We start from the raw sequence: 19,199 nt of genomic DNA on the forward strand, positions 1-19,199 counted from the left end.
GGGAGCAACTTGCAAGCTCCAAAGGCACTTCTATTTCTAGTTCACCCACCCCCACCCTGAACCCTGACATCCCCGTTGTACTTAGGCAGTGGCAGATCCGGGATATGATCTATTCGGACAAGCTGCCGGATCCGGAATCTGCAAAGATGCTGGAGGGACTTGACATTGCTGAATCTGGACACTGGATAGAGCAGCTGTACTGGAGTTGGTGGCAGTCCTTCAAGAATAAAACCAAAGGAAAATACTCAGAATAATGAAGCTAACTATAGCTCCCAGAGGAAGAGCTGTGGGGTGTCATGGGGCTATTTTGGAGTTCATGTATACTCTGTGCTAAAGCCCCTCACAAAGGACTGTTGATAGCCATCCCTGAGAGCACCACTACCATGTTTTACTCAAAGGAATTTCATGTTCTCTGACAACCTCCCCAGCAACAATTTGGTTTATTTTTTTCCATACAGGGCCTTGTTACATAGCATTGGGTCATGAAACTCATTACACTATGAAGACTGGCTAGCCTCAACCTAAAGCAGTCCTCTTGCCTTAACCTCCTGAGTACTGGGACCATAGATGTTGAGCCCCAACACTTGGCTTCCAGAATCACTCTTAATTGTGGAGAATAACCCAATGAACAAGACCAAACTAGAGACTGCTTGGAGCCAAGGGATCAAGCCCAAGCCTAAGGTTCTCAGGGAAGGACCTTAAAGAACCTAAAGCCTCCCTGTTGGGAATGAGAGACACTTGCTCAGATTTATCTACCAGTATCTTAAAGATCAGGGCTCAGGATGTTCAGAGGTAGTGGTTTGAATAGTTTTTATTACCAGAAAGGGTCAGGTGTTGAAAGGCAGTCCTTTCTGTGGCAATATCGGTACAGAACATGTAAGCTCTTAAAAGGCCCCACGTCATTTCAGCTAGTTGACCAGGAAGGAGGGCAGATACAAGGTGGAGCTGGTATCAAGGCTGCCACTCCTGCAACTATCTACTCGGGCCAGGCCAGACCAGCTTGGTACTTTTCTTCCCTCATTACTCTCCCTCTGCTCCTGGAGCTTAGGCTGGGCTACAGGAAGAATGATGCTGCTTCTGAAAGACAACTCCAGCGGCTTGCACAAGCTGCGCCTAGTGCAACAGTGCTCAAGTGCCTGCTCATGTGTGCCTGACAGGCTCCAAGAAAACACCCCTACATGGATCAGAGCTCCTGTGCTGGGGAAGCCCAACCCCCACAGTCAATGCCACAGAACAGACAGCTACCAAGGACGGCCAGGACTAAAACACATTCAAATGAACTAACAATGTTGTGGTTTCCACAAATGAAGGGACCATGGAAAGTAAGAGAAGCAAACTAAAAGGACCAAGAAATAGGCTGGAGAGATGGCTCAGTGGTTAAGAGCACTGACTGCTCTTCCAGAGGTCCTGAGTTCAATTCCCAGCAACCACATGGTGGCTCACAACCATCTGTAATGGGATCTGATGCCCTCTTCTGATATGTCTGAAGACAGCGACAGTGTACTCACATTTGGTTATTTCAAGATAGCACTTTTCTGTGTAGCCCTGGCTGCCCTGGAACTTGTTCTGTAGACCAGGCTCCAGGCTGGCCTTGAACTCACAGATCCACCTGCTTTTGCCTCCTGAGTGCTGGGACTAAAAGTGTGTGACACCACACCTAGTTAGGAATTATTTTCTTAGCCACCATCATATCCCAAGAAATATTGTAAACACAAATGGTTAGAAAATAAAATTCTACCATTTCTGGGGTTTCAAACAGTTTTAAAATTTTTGATTGAAGGCCTGAAGAAAAAAGGAAATGAAGCTTGTAGATTGTCTCCAAAAGCCATGTCATGGTTATTGACAACTGACATTCTCCAAAAGCCAATCAATCACAAAACAGCCATATTGCACTGTTAGTAAACAAGAAAACGTTCCTGTTTATCTTAAAGAACATTTAACTCAAAACCATACTTAAAGAAATGCCCTACCTCCACTCCTAATGGAGACACTAGGTATTTTCGCACTCAGAGAACCTGCTCAAAGCACAGCACTGCCCTCAGCACCTCTCCACCTAAGGAGCACAGCACTGGAAACCTCTGAGGAAATTCCCGTTAGCACTGGCCTGCTGATAAAGATGACCCATGACAACCAGCACTGACTTATGTATGACCAACTTCTGCTAGACACCTCACCCATCAGACTAAGGCTCCTATTCTGAACGCCTTCACTCTTCTTCCCCCATCCAGGTGACTTTTTCTTTAGCTTAAGGTTTATATTTTAGTGTGTGGTCTGTGTGTGTTCGGGTGCATGCATGTCTATGGCTCCCCTTCTAGGAGGCCAAAGGTGAAGGTCAGATCCCCTGGAGCTGGAGTTGCAGGCATTTGTGAGCCACTGGGAAGAGAAACCTCTAAAGAGCAACAAACACTTTTTTAAAAAAAGATTTATTATGTATATGAGTACTCTGTCTGCATGTTACTCCTGCAGGTCAAAAGAGGGCATCAGATTCCATTACAGATGGTTGTGAACCACCATGTGGGTTCTGAGAACTGAACTCAGTCAGGACCTCTGAAAGAGCAGCCCGTGCTCTTAACCTCTGAGGCATCTCTCCAGCCCCACAACAAACACTCTTAAAGTACTCATCCATCACTTCAGTCCCTTTCTTTAGTTTTTTGTTTGTTTGTTTGTTTGTTTTGAGATGAGGTCTCATATAGTTCAGGCTGGGCTCCTTCTGCCTATACCTCCCAAGTGCTGGAAAGCAAGCAAGCTTTGAGGAGGGAAGAAAGGAAGGAAGGGAGGGAAGGAGGGAGGGAGGGAGGAAGGGAGGGGAGGAAAAGGAAAAAGGGAGGAGGCGTGGGAGAAGAGACAGGATCAATGAAAGATCATTAACACAAGCTAGCCAGTGTTTTAAAGAGGAGGGATTTTCTTCAGCCCAGTTCCTGGTTACCTAGTCCTATGCCTTTTATGGCGTAGAACGAGGTGACAATACAGAGACCAGAGGAAGGTGCCACAAAAAACTTCTGAGTTTCAAAGGATATCACCAAGGAAGGAAAAACACAGTTGGAACCAAGGCATGGGGACACACCGACTCAGGAAGCAGAGGTAGGTTTATCTTGAGTTGGAAGCCAGCACATTGAGGCCCTGATTTAAATCAAATCAATCAGGCCAGGCGGTGGTGGCGCACGCCTTTAATCCCAGCCCTTCTCAGGCAGAGGCAGGAGAATCTCTGAGTTTGAGGCCAGTCTGGTCTACAGTGTGAGTTCCAGGACAGCCAGGGCTACACAAAGCAACCCTATAATGGAAAAACAAACAGACAAAAAATTAAAAAAAAAAAAAAAAAACCACAAAATGAGAGACTATATTTATCTGTAGATGTGGTGAGAGATTTATATCAAGAATGTATAAGAACTCTAAAAACTCAATAATAAAAATAATATAATCCAGCTGAAAAATGAACAAAGTGTGGACATGTGGTAGAGTACTTGCTTACCAATACCCAGCACCTCAAAGAAAACGAACAAAGTTTAAAAAAAAAAAAAAAAAAACAACCTAGGCAGAAGTGCAGAGTCTATAGCTGTGCTGGTCAGTGTTAACCGTACACTGTGGTCAGTGTTAACTGTACACTGTATACACCTACAGTCACTTAGGAAATGGGCCCCTGACCCTGCTCATGGAGGATTATTGAGGAGGGAAGATCCAATCACCAGTTAGTACAAACCCAGAGAAGAGCTGAGCAGCAGCTTGCATTAATTACTCTGTTTCCAGTTATGGATAAATGTGACCAGCTGCTTCAAGCCTCTGCTAACTTGACTTCCCCACCATGATGGACTGTATTCCTGGACTCTGAACTGTGAGCTCAAATAAATCCTTTCTCTGGCTAGAGAGATGGCTCAGGAGAGCCAATGGCTGCTCTTCCACAGGACCGATTTCTCAGCACCTACATGGCAGCTCACAACCTTTTGTGACTCTAGTTTCAGAGAATCATCATCTTCCTCTGGCCCCCTCAGATGCCAGGTATACATGCTGTACACAGATAGACATATATGCAGACAAAACACCCATCACACTGTGCTGGACAGTTTCATGTCAACTTGACACAAGCTAGAGTAATATGAAAGAAGCCTCTGTGTGACTGCTGTGGGCAGGCCATTTTGGCTGTAGGGCATTTTCTCAATTAGTGATTGGGGATGAGGGGGGCATTGATGCCAGCATTGAGCTGGTAGTCCTGGGTTCTATAAGAAATCAGGCTGAGTAAGCTACAGGGAGAAAGCCAGTAAGCTGCACCCCTCCACGGCCTCTGCGTCAGCCCCTGCCTCCAGGGTCTCACCTGGTTTGAGTCCTGCCTTGGCTTCCTTCAATGGACTATGTGACTCAGGATAGCTAAGTCAAGTAAACCCTTTCCTCCCCAAGTTGCTTTTGATCATGGTGTTTCATCACAGCAATAACCACCTAACTAAGACACATATAACATAAAAATAAATCTTTTAAAGAGAAAATAAAAATAAGCTTTTTCTATCTTGTTTTTTTATATAAAAAACAACTTCACAGTATTTTTATTTAGTTTGGGGGGTTTGTTTGTTTTGAGCCAGGGTCTCACTGCTATACCCTGACTGGTCTAGAACTCACTTTGAGTTATTTAACTGTATGTATGTGCGCATGCACCCAGAGAACCCATAGAGTTCTAGGCAGCTGGGAGCCACCTGATGTGGGTGCTAGGAATCAAGTGAGTCCTCTGCAAGAGCAGCATTCAGTCTTTTTTTATTTTATGTGTATGGGTGTTTTGATGCACTTCTGACCTGAGGAGGCCAGAAGAGGGAACTGGATCCCTAAGACCCAGAATTTACAGACAACTGTTAAGTGTCATGTAGGTGCTGGAAATGGAACCCAGGTTCTCTGCTAAAGCAACAGAAAAAGAACCTAAGTTAGAAACTGGTGCCAGGAGTAGGAACACTGAGAAGCCTGATTATATGGCTCTTAGGCCACTAAAACTATTTTGTGGCTAAAATGTAGACGAATCTAGAACAGTACATTTTAAAAGTTTGTGAGTGCTGGAAGTCAAGTTTAATGCACAAATACTGAGGAAACTTGGGACAGTAGGGACCTTCTCATGAGGGTCCAGAGAGAACAAGGTTCTATCAGGAACCGGGATAGAGGCCATTAATGTACTATTTAGCCAAGAATGTGCCTTCATTCTGTTTACATCTTGAGAACCTGAGAAAGTGGAAAGCTAATGGACTAATTTGTTTGGCAGAGGGAATTTCAAACCAAGAAAGTGTCCAGGCTGGTGCTGAGAAAGCAGCTGTAATGTTGAAGAGACCAGCACCACTGAAGAGAGATCTCCTATCTACACTAACACAACAGGAAAGGAATCCTGAGGGAAAAGCTCGGTCCTTAGAGGCCCAGCTTGTGAAGACCTGGGTTCATTTTAAAAGAGTCTAAGCTCACAGGCTGGGGACCCTTGGGAGCTGAAGTGTATGGCTTGTCTGATTCTACAGAAACTCACAGTTAAAACCTTAGACTTTTTAAAAAGCTGCTGACGGGTCAGCAAAGTGGTTCAGTGGATAAAGGCACTTGAATCCAAGCCTGACAAGCCTGAATTCAATCTCCAGAGCCCACACGGTAGCAAGAGAGAACCAACTCTCCTTCTCTAAGGAGTAAGTTGTCCTCTGACCATTCATGAGCGCTAAACACACAAACGTACACACATATGCACAAAGAAATAAATGCAATTTTTTTTTTAATTAAAAAGAAGATGAAATTGGCTGGGCAGTGGTGCACACCTTTAACCCCAGCACCAAAAGAGGCAGGTGGATCTCTGAGTTGGAGGCCAGCCTGGTCTACAGAATGAGCTCCAGAACAGCCAGAGATACCTAGCGAAACCCTGTCTTGAAAAAAACAAAAAAGATGAAATTGTTAAAGACAATGGGGACCTTTAACGTCAGTTGGAATATAGAATATAGAATATAGATTATAGAATATAGAATATATATTCTATATTATAACATGGCCATGAGCCTCTAAGGGGCAAGAAGTGGAGTTGTGATAGTCAGCACCATTGTTTCAACAGCTCTATGATCACCTAACATGCCTTGAGCACGGCTGTGTAGAGGAAACTTAATGATTTTAGCTGAGACAGGAAGACCCATTCAGGTAAATACTGATACAAATGAAATAAATAAATCTAAAGAAAGATTAATAAAACAAGCCAAAAACATTTACAAATTAAAGAGAGATTTAAAGTTGGGCATGCCTTTAATACCAAAATTGTGGACAGGGTGAAAGGGAGTGGGGTGGCATAGAGGCTGGTGAATCTCTGAGTTTGAGAGGCTAGCTTGGTCTAGTGAGTTCTAGGAGAGCCAGGGCTGTAGAAAGACCTTCACTCAGAGAGAGATTTAAAAGACATCAAACTTGAAAACTGGGGTAAGACTAAACTTTACGGTATAGGGAAAGGTATTTCAATAATCCCAGTGTTGATAATAGAAAAATGAAAAACGCACACTTATGCCAGCACTGGAGAGGTGGAGGCAGGAGAATCAGGAATTCAAGGTCTCCCTCATCTATACAGTCAGTCTGAGGCCAGTAAGGACTTCATGACATTGCCTAGAAAAACTAAGCAATCAAAAGGCAGTCTTGCTGGAAGAATGCAATGTCGGCAGTGTCCAATCCTACCAGCACGGTTTCACCTTATACTAGAAACTGGTATGGTTAACTCCTTCTCCACAAAATCCAAACTGGATCAGCCAAGCCTTTGGATAGAATAATCATTTTACAGCAAATTCAGAGAACCATACTGTAACCATGAGGTCACAAAAGGTAAATTCCAGGCAGAACTATATTTTATTTTTTATTTTTTTTTAAACTTTTTGTTTTTATTTTATTTTTTTCCCCTTTCCCGTCTCACTCTTGCTCTGGCTCTGCTTACTCTGGCCCTTGCTCACTCCAGCCCAAAGGCTTTTTACTTATTTATTATATGTAAGTACACTGTAGCTGTCTTCAGACACCCATATGAGGGAATCAGATCTCTTTATAGATGGTTGTGAGCCACTATGTGGTTGATGGGAATTGAACTCATGACCTTTGGAAGAGCAGTCAGTGCTCTTAACCACTGAGCCATCTCACCAGCCCCACAATGTTTTATTTAAAAATATTCTTGAGACAAGATATCATTCGATAGTGCTGAACTGGATATATTTAAAATTTTGTCACTGCAAAGTATAGCAGCTTACACCTATAATACTTCCAGTACTTAGGAGGCTAAGACGGGGGGAACTGCCACAAGTTCAGAACTAGTCTAGGCTACATATTAAGTGCTGAGATCAGAAGTTCACTGTCACCTAGGGAGTGTACTTGAAGCCACCCTGGGATACCTGAGCACTTCCCAAAGCAAATAAATATACACAGAGAAAGAAATAGACAGATAGCCAAGAATGTAGTTCCACTTAAGAGCTCGCCCAAGACCCTGGGTCATGTGGGGACTGAATCTGGGGAACTAAGCTAAATGTAAATGCTCTGTCCCAATTAGCTAAAATTTTAATAGACTAATTAATCAATTAACTAACTTTGAGTTCTTTATAAAGATTAAGAGATATTTAAATTAGAAACCTGACCTTCTACATAGTATATAATAGGCATTCAATAAACAGTAGCCAATACTACAAACTCATGTGCAATATTAGAAATCTTAGCTGCGATGTCTGAAGTTAAAGGACATTTATGAGAGAAGAAGAGCTACACTGACGGAGCCTGAGACTCCGTCAAGTCTCTCAATATTCTGAAGCGGAGACGCTCCAGAGAAACAAGACACCTTACTGAGAATTGGCCAGATAGATTGCCAACAAGCAGAGCTCATCCCCTTGTCCCTGTAAATCGCTCTGTCTTTCTACCATCCCTTCCTTAAGGCTATGAGTTCCCTCAGGGCATCAACTAGCTTACTTATTATACTGAGTTACAAATAAAGGTTTGTTAAATAAATATCCATCATATCCACAAATGTTAAAAATCGCTAAGCAGAGTCAACCATATGAAGAATTCCAACATTTTCCTTCAACTAAGACAAACACATGAGCCCCAATGGTGTTGGCAGTACTACAGCAAATACCAAATGAAGTGAGAATTAATACAGTTCACACCCTGTCGTGCCTTATTTAAATCACCAACATTATACAAACATCACTGTCACCTGGTTCAATCCTGTTCCTGATGTTCTGCCCAAGGCTCCCCAGCAACTCCTACATTTTAGAGCAATTTCTTGGCACCCTGCTTAGGAAGCTAATTTGATTCAAAGTGAAAGTATGAAGCTCTCACTTTAAGTTGTTTGCATCCTACATATTCCTCACATAAACGTGCTTGTCAGTTTTCCTTACCTAATGCTAAAAACCAAGTTCTTCTAAACCATTCCTTCACCTTCTCTGATAGTGACCAGGCAGACTCCTTCTTGAGTGGGCTGGTTGACTCTATGATCACACTAGTGAAGCCAAGATCAGGACACTGCTTCCACGTGGAGAGAAGTCTTTGTTTTTCAACACAGTGGAGATGTCAATATACCAAACAACAACAAACCACTCCTCTTTGACAGTCAAAGAGGACAAACCCATAGTAGGCATCTCTTAATAAAGTACAACTGCATCCAACCTGTGGACTCTCACCACTGCCTTTCTGGTGACTCTACTCTCACATCCCTGTCCCTGGGGAAATGCCGGGAGAGCTCACACTACCCTGTTTCACAGGTAAGAGGTAAAAAGCCCGTAACAGCAGCAAGGAGCAATCTCAATGTCAAATGTTACACGATGCCCGGGCTTCAGAGATGGGAACGATTTTCTTATTCATGTAGTCAGAAAAGCAGAAACTATTCTTTTGAACATTGTAGGATTAATGTTCAAGGGCTGCCATTAGTCACTGGACTCTGCAGGAGAAGTGGCTGCTCCAGTAGCCAGGACAAACAGTTTTAGGTGTGGCCTTTGTTTGGGAACTGGAACCTTCTAGTAGGATATCATATCCTAGTTGGGTGTAATAATCAATATAACTAGCAGGAGGCTGAGGTAAGAGGACAGCTTGGGCTACCTAGAAATACAAGGCCACCCTAAAATATAAGAGTAAGGCCCTGTCTTTTTCTTTTCTTTTTAAAGCAATAATAATAATAATTACTGTAACTACAGTTTTACCTGGAACCCTGGACCTCAGGAAATAGAGAAATTTCCCATTCTTGGAGTGCATGATGGCTCTCTTAATGAACTCCACCACCGACTGGCATCGATCTTCAAACTTGGGATGGCACCATAAGCTGAAAGTTCCTGGAATGGAAAATGAAGAGGAAATTGACAAACTCTTTTGGTGGGGTGTGGTGCTCAGGAGTCGAGGGTAGGAAGATCTCAACTAGAGCACAGACTGAGCTGGGTAGCAAAACCCTAGAAATTAAAAAAGAAAAAAAGAAAGAAAAAAGAAAAGGAAAGAAAAGCAAACAGAAACCCTCAAATGACCTGAGAGGCTGCTTTCAACATAATAATGTTTGTTTGTGTTTTGTTGTTGTTTGGTTTTTATGAGACCTGGTTTCTCTGAGTAGCCCTGGATGTCCTGGAACTTGTTCTGTAGACCAGGCTGGCCTCAAACTCACAGACATCAGCCTGCCTCTGCCTTCCTAGTGCTGAAGCATCACCATCGCCTAACTCAACATCTTATTTTAATAACTAAATTCTTAAATTTTAAACAATATTTTTAACTCATTTTTGGGGGGTATGGTGGTGGCACACACCTTTAATCTCAAAGCACTCTGTAGGCAAAGGCAAGCAGATCTTTGTGAGTTTGAGGCCAGCCTGGTCTATAGACTGAGTTCCAGGACAGCCAAGGCTACACAGAGACACCCTGTCTTGAAAGCCAAAACATAAAACAAATCAACAAAAGAAAAATAAAGATATTAAAAAAAGGAGGAGGAGGAGGAGGAAGAGGAGGAAGAGGAAGAAGAGAAGGAGGAGGAGGAAGAGGATGAAGAGGAGGAGGAGGAAGAGGAAGAAGAGGAAGAGGAGGAAGAGGAAGAGGATGAAGAGGAGGAGGAGGAAGAAGAGGAAGAGGAAGAGGATGAAGAGGAGGAAGAAGAAGAAGAAGAGGAAGAGGAGGAAGAGGAAGAGGATGAAGAGGAGGAGGAGGAAGAAGAGGAAGAGGAAGAGGATGAAGAGGAGGAAGAAGAAGAAGAAGAAGAAGAGGAGGAGGAGGAGGAGAAACTTTAGAGGGGTCAGCAAGGTGACTCAGGTGCTTGCCAGCAAAGATGACATCCCAAGTCCTCGCCCTAGAACCAACATAGGAGGAAGAAAGAAGCGATTCCCTCAGGTTCCCTGCCTACCATACACATGTAGTGGCCTACACATGTTTGAACACATGAATTTACAAAATGCATGAATTAAAAATAATTTTAAAAACCAAATAATTAAAAAAATAAGGATTTTTCCATATGTATACTACTCCTTAAATGACTTACTTCCCACCTTTGTATGTATAAATGCTACATTCACCTGTCATATAATGAAGACGCACATACTATAAAGGATGTGAGGCAACCACAGTGAAAGTGAGTGCTTTCTGACCTAAGCCTTCCAGTGTGCACACCAGTCACCCTTCAGGCACTCACTCTTGCACAACAGGCACAGGGAAAGCAAACTAAGTCTTCCCTTCCTTCCCATGCCCAGAACGTTGTGAAGTTTCTACCTCAAATTCCAGAATTGCAAAGGCAAAAGGGAATCTGACCTCCTGTGACTTAATACTAGGTTCCGAAAGAATGGCCTACAAAAGAACACAATTTGGACCTAATCACTGCAGGGGACTGCAGACTGAAGTCTCTGCAGCTATTCTTACAGTGTCACCGAAAATGATGAGGGCATGTCCCACTGCCAGCAAGTGCCAGAAACAAAGCCTCTTTCTACTGAAAACCCTATTTGGTTAAAAAGAAAGGCCCTTTAACCAAACAGCCACTGGGACAGTACTCAGGAGGGAGGGCTCTTACTCTCTCACCTATCATGAGCCTATCAAGAAGTATTCATCTACTATTCCCAGAGTCTAGTCAATTATCAGTCTGTTTTAACAAAATAGCTCATTCTGAAATGCTGTATTTTGTATTTGGTTTATCTGTGATTCTGCTTCTTTGGAACATCAGAAAAACTGGCAGCATTGGCTTCTTCCCACATCCCCTGCAACAGCTACCTAATCCACAGTGTGTGTGTGTGTGTGTGTGTGTGTGTGTGTGTGTGTGTGTGTACCCATGGAAGCCACAGGAAGGCATCAGATTCCCAAGAACTGGGATTACAAACAGTTGTGAACCACCTGACATGGATACTGGGAACTGAACTTCGGTCCTTTGGGAGAGCAGCAAGTGTTCTTAACCACCAGACATCGTTCCTAACCGAATTCATGGCTGCTACTTCTGCTGCTGCTTCTTTTCTACTTCTCTTCCTCCTCTTCCTCCTCCTCCTTGTTTATTTTTTTAAATCAGTTTTCCAAGATAGGCTTCTGTCTCTAGAGTACTGGGGTTAAAGGTGTGCACCACCACCACCACCACCACCTGGTGATTTAACGACTTAAACTCTTTAACGATTAAAACTTTTTCTACATGTGATTCTTTTTTGCCTATGAAATTTTATATGCAACCCAGGTGTCTAGGTATATAAAACAGGTATAAAGATAAAACATTTTCTGAAAATAAAAAAAAATAATTTTTTCGGTGATTTATTTTTCATTCTGTGAGACAGAGTTTCTCTCTGTAGACCAGGTTAGGCTAAAACTCAGAGGTCCACCTGATTCTGCCTCCTGAGTGATAAGATTAAAAGCATGTACCAACATGCCCAGCTTTTATTTTTTTTTAATTATGTAGAACATATATAATTTTACTATTTATTAAAGATAAAAACAAATTTGTGCCGGGCAGTGGTGGTGCACGCTTTTAATCCCAGCACTTGGGAGGCAGAGGCAGGCGGATTTCTGAGTTTGAGGCCAGCCTGGTCTACAGAGTGAGTTCCAGGACAGCCAGGGCTACACAGAGAAACCCTGTCTCGAAGAAGAAGGAAAAAAAAAAAAAAAGAAAGAAAGAAAGAAAGAAAAAAAAATTTGCATGCATGCTAAGATGAATATGCCTGTTACTTTTACATAAAAAATTAAATCTTGGGCTGGTCATAGTGGCATGGCAGAGACAAGAATCAGTTCAAATACAGTCTTGGTTATATAGTTCAAGGCAAGACTGGGCTACATGAGATCCTGTCTCAAACAAACAAACAAGGATTAGGGAGATGGATCAGTGCAAACATAAGGACCTGAGTCTGGATCCCCAGAGTCCTTGTAAAGCTGAGAATGGTATCCATGTCCATGTTTCCAGCACTCCTATGGCAAGATGGGAGGTTGGGGTAAGAAACTCCCTAGAAGCTCAGGCCAACTATGTTGGTGTATGCTGCACCAGAACGAGAGCCTGTCACAAGGTAAGAGGTATGGACCCACATTCGAGACATCCATGGTGTCCTCTAACTTTACAGGCACCCTGCAGTATGTACATCCCTGTACTTATCTACCCCCTCACACACACAGCAACCCACACACACATATCCACAGACAGAGAGACAGACAGACAGACAGACAGACAGACAGACAGACAGACAGACTGACTGACTGGAGAGCTGGCTTAGAAGTGAAGAGCACTCACTACTTTTTCAGGGTTGACGCCTCGCACTCACATCATCACAACTGCTGATAACTCCAACTCCAGGAGACTTAAGCCCCTCTTCAAGTGGTACACAAACATACACTTAGGCCCACCCACAAAAATAATTAAAATTTTAAAAGAAGGGCAGGGACTACCTCAGCAAATCTGGAGAAAGGCTTTCCTGGGGGCAGCAGCTCTTACCTCTATAGTGTTCCATTCTAGTGTGGTGGGTGATACCCTGTGATCGAAAGCTGAGGCTCAGGATGTAACGAGGATCAGAGCTGTCTCGTACCAGGAAAGAACCATCTGGCTTCCCTTTCAGTTTCATCTCTGCATCTTCCCAATTCATAGGTCCCCAATACCAGCCACACTAGAAAAGATAGGAAATACTAAAGTAGTTAACAGAAATGGCAATGTCCTGGGCACAATCTGTCTTACCATGGGAGATTTCCCCATTCTCCAGATACCTGAGAAGATAAAAGCCATTAACACTTGTGCCAACCACAGCAGAGAGCACCAGGCTCCTTACACTTTTACTCTGTACCAGAGGACCAATCCTACCATTACCAGTGGTTCGTAAGGACCAGAAGGAACTGGGTCAGTTTACCTAGTGAAACCACCTTACACTATTCCAAATATTTCTCAGCAATCCTCCTTCATTGTGTCTAACTTTTCCCACCCAAATTCAGTCTTCTTACATTTCCTATAAAATGGACAACAGCCCCTGTGAATATGGAGGCACAGAAACTCCCCTTCCTCAAACACAGTGAGGACAGTACAGACAGAGAGCTGCTAGTCCTCAAGCACCCCTACCTTTTCCAGCTCTCGAAGGCTGGCTGCAAAGCTGCTTGAGTCTGGCCGGTAGAGGGGACACTGGAGGTGCTGGGGGGGCTGGCTGTGCAGGGATTCTGATGCTCTGATGGGAGCAATTCGGGGAAATGCATCTGCAGGGCAAGAGAATGGAGACCACTTGTTTATCCATACTGCTCCAACCCACAGGCAGACTTCCCTTCCCCAAAAAGATGCTAACTGAAGAGGGGCAAGGCATTAGACGCTAAGCTGAGCGGGTGGAGCCAAAGCAGTGGAAAAGAGCTGATGGGCTGGAACACAAAGCTGTATGAGCTCGTGTAAGCTGTGAAGGATGAGGGGGGCATTCAACCCCAGGACAGCAGTAGGGAGCTGCTCACTAACCTGACTAAGGTGACTACTTCAGGGCCTTCACCAGCCTAGAGCGGTTCCAACTTCTCCCACCTCGAAGTGAAGTGCCGGTAAAGCAGCCTTGGAAATAGTGACTTGTTTACTTGCCCAGGGAGAGTAATGATTTTGCCAAGCAAGTAGAAAAGAATGCTGATTTCATTCGTTTTATTCCTTGGGTACTGGAGGCTGGCAAAGCAGGTATGGGCTACTAAATGCTTGGTACTTATTTACAAGGCTGCAGTAAATACCAAAAGCTTAGGGGGGGAAACCACACAGCTTTGATAACCAGCAACATAGCAAACTTCTTCACTGAACTGACATCAAGGCCGTCTCTTAAGTGATACCTCCTCAGGGACTGCAAAGCAGCCCCAGAAGCAGGAACCAAAAATCCCAGGCTTTTATTTCTAAGAAAAGTAAGCTTGACTTCCATAAGGAAACAGGTTAGAAAACAAAGTTCTCAGACTCCTTTTCAAGTTCTAGTCCAAGCAAGGGGATAAAGGCTGAGGCTTTCTCCTAAGTAGTCATTTCCATAAGCAGACTTCTCCCGTCTTTCCACTCTTATGAGTCTTGGCTCTAAGCTAAGCTAACCTGGGGCGTGGGGTGGAGGAGGCGGAGGTAGGGGGAAAGACTGCAAGGAAGACCCCATCGGAGCCACAAGGACAGATGTAGGCAGCGTCCCACTGATATCATCTACAAGAGAGAACAAAAGCAAGAGGTTCAGCGAAATGAGCACATAACAGCGAGGTGAAGGCAGAGGAGGAGAGGATGTCAGGCTGCCCTCTGGGGCAAGGTAGCCTGGCCTTCATGCTATCTTTTTGCATGGGCAAGTCATTCTAATCAGCTTTGCTTTGCTTAGAAAGCAGGAGAGGGAGGCTCCTCCTAAAGCAGTTCAGTAGCAACAGACTGAGGGCAAGGTACATGGTGAAGGTACTCAACACATGGGCAGTCAACAGTGCTTCATGCAACTAAGATGCCCGCCCGTTTAGGTGCCTACAGACATGACAGGGGTGTGGAGAAAGGGACGGCAAATAGTTGGGTCATCAACAGAAACCCTTAACCTTATCTGGTCCCTGACCAAAGAGCAAGTCCCTAGAGCTCACCCTCCCTACAGGGCAAGATGGCAAAAGAGTGAGTTAGAGACTATACCTAGGAGGCTGAGGCTTCTTCTTGGAGGAGGAGGGGGAGTTGGAGGGTGTGGAGAGGTCAGGCCCCGCTGAGAAATGTCCACGTCCACAAGCGACACTGTCTCACCTGAGGGATTCACATAGCAAGCATGTTACAGAAGCAATGTTCAAAGCTGAGGCCAAAAGGAAAGGGAAACAAAGAGCAAGCAAGGGAGGCCAGAGGGCAGAGGGTCCCTAAGCAAGGGGGGCCAGAGGACAGAGGGTCCCTAAGCAAGGGAGGCCAGAGGGCCGAGGGTCCCTAAGCAAGGGGGGCCAGAGGGCAGAGGGTCCCTAAGCTCTCCAAGCTGGAATTACCCTTAACACCAATTGTTCTAAAATCTAGTTGTTGCTGAGTTGTGGTGCACACACCTTTAATCCCAGGACTTGGGAGGCAGAGACAGGCAGATCTCTGTGAGTTCAAGACTGCCAGCTTGGTCTACAGACAGAGTTTCAGGACAGCCAGAGCTACAAAGAGACAGGATTTGTCTCAAAAAAACAAAAGGGAAAAGAAGTTCAGCTGTTCTGGTGAGTGAGGATCAGGAGACTTGCTGCTCTTGAGCAGGTCCACATTTGTTTCCCACGCCCACAGAGTGGCTCATAACCACCCTAAACTCTAGTTCCAGGACATTCAGTGCCCTCTTCCAGCCTCTGCAGGCACCAAGCACACACGCAGTACACACATGTAGGCAAAACAACTCATCCACATAAAGAAAAACAGGAAAGGTAGGATGGTTCAGTAGAAAAAGGGACTTGCTAACCTGATAATCTAATTTCAGTCCCAAGTCCTGTATGGTGGAAAAAGAGTTGATCCTTGATAAGTGTCCCCTGACCTCCAAATGCATGATGTGACACACTCATTCTCACTCTTAGCCTGACAGTGGAAAAGCTGTCCAGAGCTCTTTCTGCTACTGACTTACCGTGAATAGGGAGGAGCTCTAGTTCTGAAAAGGAATTTTTTTTTTTTTCAATCAAATAAAGCCATGCTAAGTGTTTTTGCAGACTTTCAAGCCAGTGTGGAGCAAGGCAAGTGGTTCATGCCCTGCCATATGGAAAGGACGAATGTAAGACCAGAAGTAGTAACAGCTGAGGGGAGGGACCAGGGAGGAGGCTGGGCATACAAAGTGCTTGCCTCCAAACCGGAGACCCAAGTTCAACTCCTACAACTGTCCACTGGCTTCCTCACGTGTTTGTTGTGATGTACACATAGGCATGCACATGCATTAAATGTTTAAGAAAAGCTGGGCAGTGGTGGCGCACGACTTTAATCCCAGCACTTGGGAGGCAGAGGCAGGCGGATTTCTGAGTTCAAGGCCAGCCTGATCTACAGAGTGAGTTCCAGGACAGCCAGGGCTACACAGAGAAACCCTGTCTTAAAAAACAAAAACCAAACAAACAAACAAACAAACAAAAAACCCAAGTGTTTAAGAAAGAACTGCTGGATAGCATGGCAGTATATTTCTTTAAACGAAACAATAAGGGGATAGAGATGGGAGGAGTTCAAGGTCAGCTTCTGCTACACATTTGAAACCTGCTTGGACCTTAAACAAAACTAAAGTCATCTGTGGAAGTTTTAGGAAGTGGGCTATGGACTGCTGTCAGTCTCACTGCCTTGAACAGTGAGTGTCCAACAGGCACGGACAAGAATCCATGTTAGAAAGTCTAGGATATCACTTATAGGTAGGTGCTAAGGCTCTACCTTAACCTGAAACTAAAACCTACATGCTCCTAAGGAGGAAGCAACTATTAACTAGAAAAGTGTGTAACCAATAAGATAAGCAAGTCTGTTTATGTGACCCACTACAGTAAATGTCTATAAGATGTCATTTGTTTTAACAACTTACTGGAACCTATACAGTTGTGGACCCACTGGCCTGGAAATGTCCATTCTAAATCATAATTCCTCTAAATCACCTTTATGAGGGCCATAATATCCAAAGGAGTTCAAGATTAGCACTTTAAATTTGGTTAATTAGTTTCTAGGTAGGTCTCACATAGCTCTGACTGGCCTCAACTCTCTACACAGACTACATTAGCCTTAAACTGCAATCCTCCTCCCTCTGCCTCCCAGGCCGTGGAATTACAGGGTAGGTTACCACACCCAGCCAAAAGACTATTTTATAAAGGGCCTCTCAGACTTGAGACAGTGTGAAAAAGACCTTTTACAGCTTCTACTCAAGCAGCAGCTTTACACATGACTGACAGAACAGATCCCTCTCTGAAGAGTTTCCCATATGAGATGATGTGGCATTGACCCATTACCAAGACACTCAACAGCCTTCTTACTTTAGCCACTGTGTCCCCTGCTGCAAGAGGACAGCCTTAAATTAGACACAGTGAAGAGCACTAACAGCTGCCAGCACTGCCAGCCCCTAAAATGGTAAGACAAGAGCTCACACAGTCCCCAGTGCCCCAAGTCTTTAGACTAGACCAGACGCTCATGGGTCATTTTTATTAGATAATCTATGAACTTCCTTGGAAGCTGGGACAGGAATTACGACTTCAGGAGAGTCTTTTATGCATTGCAAGCTTATATCTTAGTAATTCCTGCCTTTAATTTATATGTAATAACCCTGAACTATGTAACTTCTAGGGCTATCCTATTACCAAGCAGCCTTTACCTTTCAGTGTAATGGAGCTGAAATCAAAGCACACACTCCACATGGCAGAAAAACATCCCCAAACCCAGGGGCACGGGATGAAGGAAATTATTGTAGACTGCCAGAGAGGAGACTAGAGCTCTCCCAGCAATGCATATGAAAGGGTGTTTCCCGAGAAGTCTCAGGACACTCTTTCAGCTGTCAGAGTAGAGAGAAAGACAGGATCCTTACCTGTGAACAAGGGGCTGAAGGAGACCGGAGAAAAGGCACTTTGAGTTCTTGTCAACCTGGGTTTCCTAGGGAGAAATGAACATATATGCACTTAAAATCACTAGAACACTGGATTCCAGATGTCCTGAAACACAAAGCAAACCCTTTATTACAGGCATATTGGCAACACTTCTGAAATAAAGCCTAAAATTTAAAGGAGAATAAAATAATTAAGGCAATTCCTTAAATAGATTTGGCTTCTAAACTCACCAGCCTACAATAGCTGCAATAGCAATCCCTTGGGTCCTGACATGCCCAGCACTGAGGAATGAAACACCTTGAGTGGTAATTACTAAGTCTACTTCACAAGGAAGAGTTGGATGCAGAGTTGATTTTCATCTGAACACCAACCAAAAGGCTTTAGGCCTGAGTAGCTGCCAACCTGGAGCAAGGCCTGCCCTCTGACTCTAAGACAAGACGGTTCCACATGGAGTCAGTCAGGAGCCAGAGAGCACACCCTGGCTGGAGAAGGGCACTAAAGGATACACTGCCAGCTTCAATCATGAGCACCTCTCTGCCCATGGTCCTGAGATGTGAGCCTAGGCCATGGCTAATAGGGTCGTCTTAGGGTAGCTCTACCCCCGTATCCAAGTATACCCTCCCCCACTCCCTGAGTCACACAGCTCTGCTTTCATGTTCTCCAGAAACCACCTTCCATTACACACCAAGGTTAACAATTTATCTGTTTCAAATAGTTTTTCAGCAAACAATGAAGAACAAAAGATGCTAACACAGACTTTCCAGCCAGAAATGTGTTGAAACATATTTCACTCATCTCAAGATGACAAAGCTTTTACAGAGGTGGTGGAAGTAGGCTCATGCTCACAAAGGGTGAGGGTAAGTTCTGATGACTATATAAACTTGTCAAAAATCAGTCAGACCAGACTGGAGAGATGCCTCAGTGAGCATTGGCTGCTATTCCAGAGGTTCTATGTTTAATTTCCAGCAACCACATGATAGTTCACAACCATCTGTAATGAGATCCAATGCCCTGTTCTGGTGTGTCTGAAGACAGTGATAATGTATTCACATATATAAAAGTAAATAAATACATAAGTAAATCTTTTAAAATAAGTCAGTCAGGCCAGTTATGGTGGTGCACACCTTTAACCTCAGTACTCAGCAGACAGAGACAGGCCAGCCTGGTCTATATAATGAATTCCTGGATAGCCAATAGCCAGGACTACATAATAGAGAGAAAAGAAAAAGAAAGAAAAAAATCAGGTGGGCACAAAGACATGCACCTTTAATACCAATATTCTAGAGGCAGAGTTCCAGGCTAGCCTGATCTATATGGTGAGTTCCAGGTAGTTAAAGCTT

General features: G+C 44.1%; 1 protein-coding gene across 4 annotated transcripts in view; it reads right to left on the reverse strand.

Annotated features, from left to right (window-relative positions):
- The window catches only part of Socs7 (suppressor of cytokine signaling 7), a 38,715-nt gene that overhangs the window by 10,089 nt on the left and 9,427 nt on the right, over positions 1-19,199 (reverse strand). For 2 of the 4 annotated variants that reach the window (XR_013111059.1, XM_034505588.2), the window contains exons 2-8: positions 17,841-17,905; positions 14,996-15,100; positions 14,438-14,539; positions 13,466-13,596; positions 12,854-13,022; positions 9,141-9,269; positions 82-217 (exon numbers count right to left, since the gene is read on the reverse strand). Coding sequence is in view for 3 of the 4 variants with exons in the window: in XM_034505588.2 (XP_034361479.1) it covers positions 82-217; positions 9,141-9,269; positions 12,854-13,022; positions 13,466-13,596; positions 14,438-14,539; positions 14,996-15,100; positions 17,841-17,905 (837 nt within the window). In the remaining variant the exon portion in view is untranslated. The remainder of the gene's footprint in view (positions 1-81; positions 218-9,140; positions 9,270-12,853; positions 13,023-13,465; positions 13,597-14,437; positions 14,540-14,995; positions 15,101-17,840; positions 17,906-19,199) is intronic. The other 2 variants (XM_076935881.1, XM_076935882.1) reach the window with 2 other exon arrangements.

The sequence above is a fragment of the Arvicanthis niloticus genome, chromosome 6 (assembly GCF_011762505.2).
Source record: "Arvicanthis niloticus isolate mArvNil1 chromosome 6, mArvNil1.pat.X, whole genome shotgun sequence".
NCBI lineage: Eukaryota > Metazoa > Chordata > Mammalia > Rodentia > Muridae > Arvicanthis > Arvicanthis niloticus.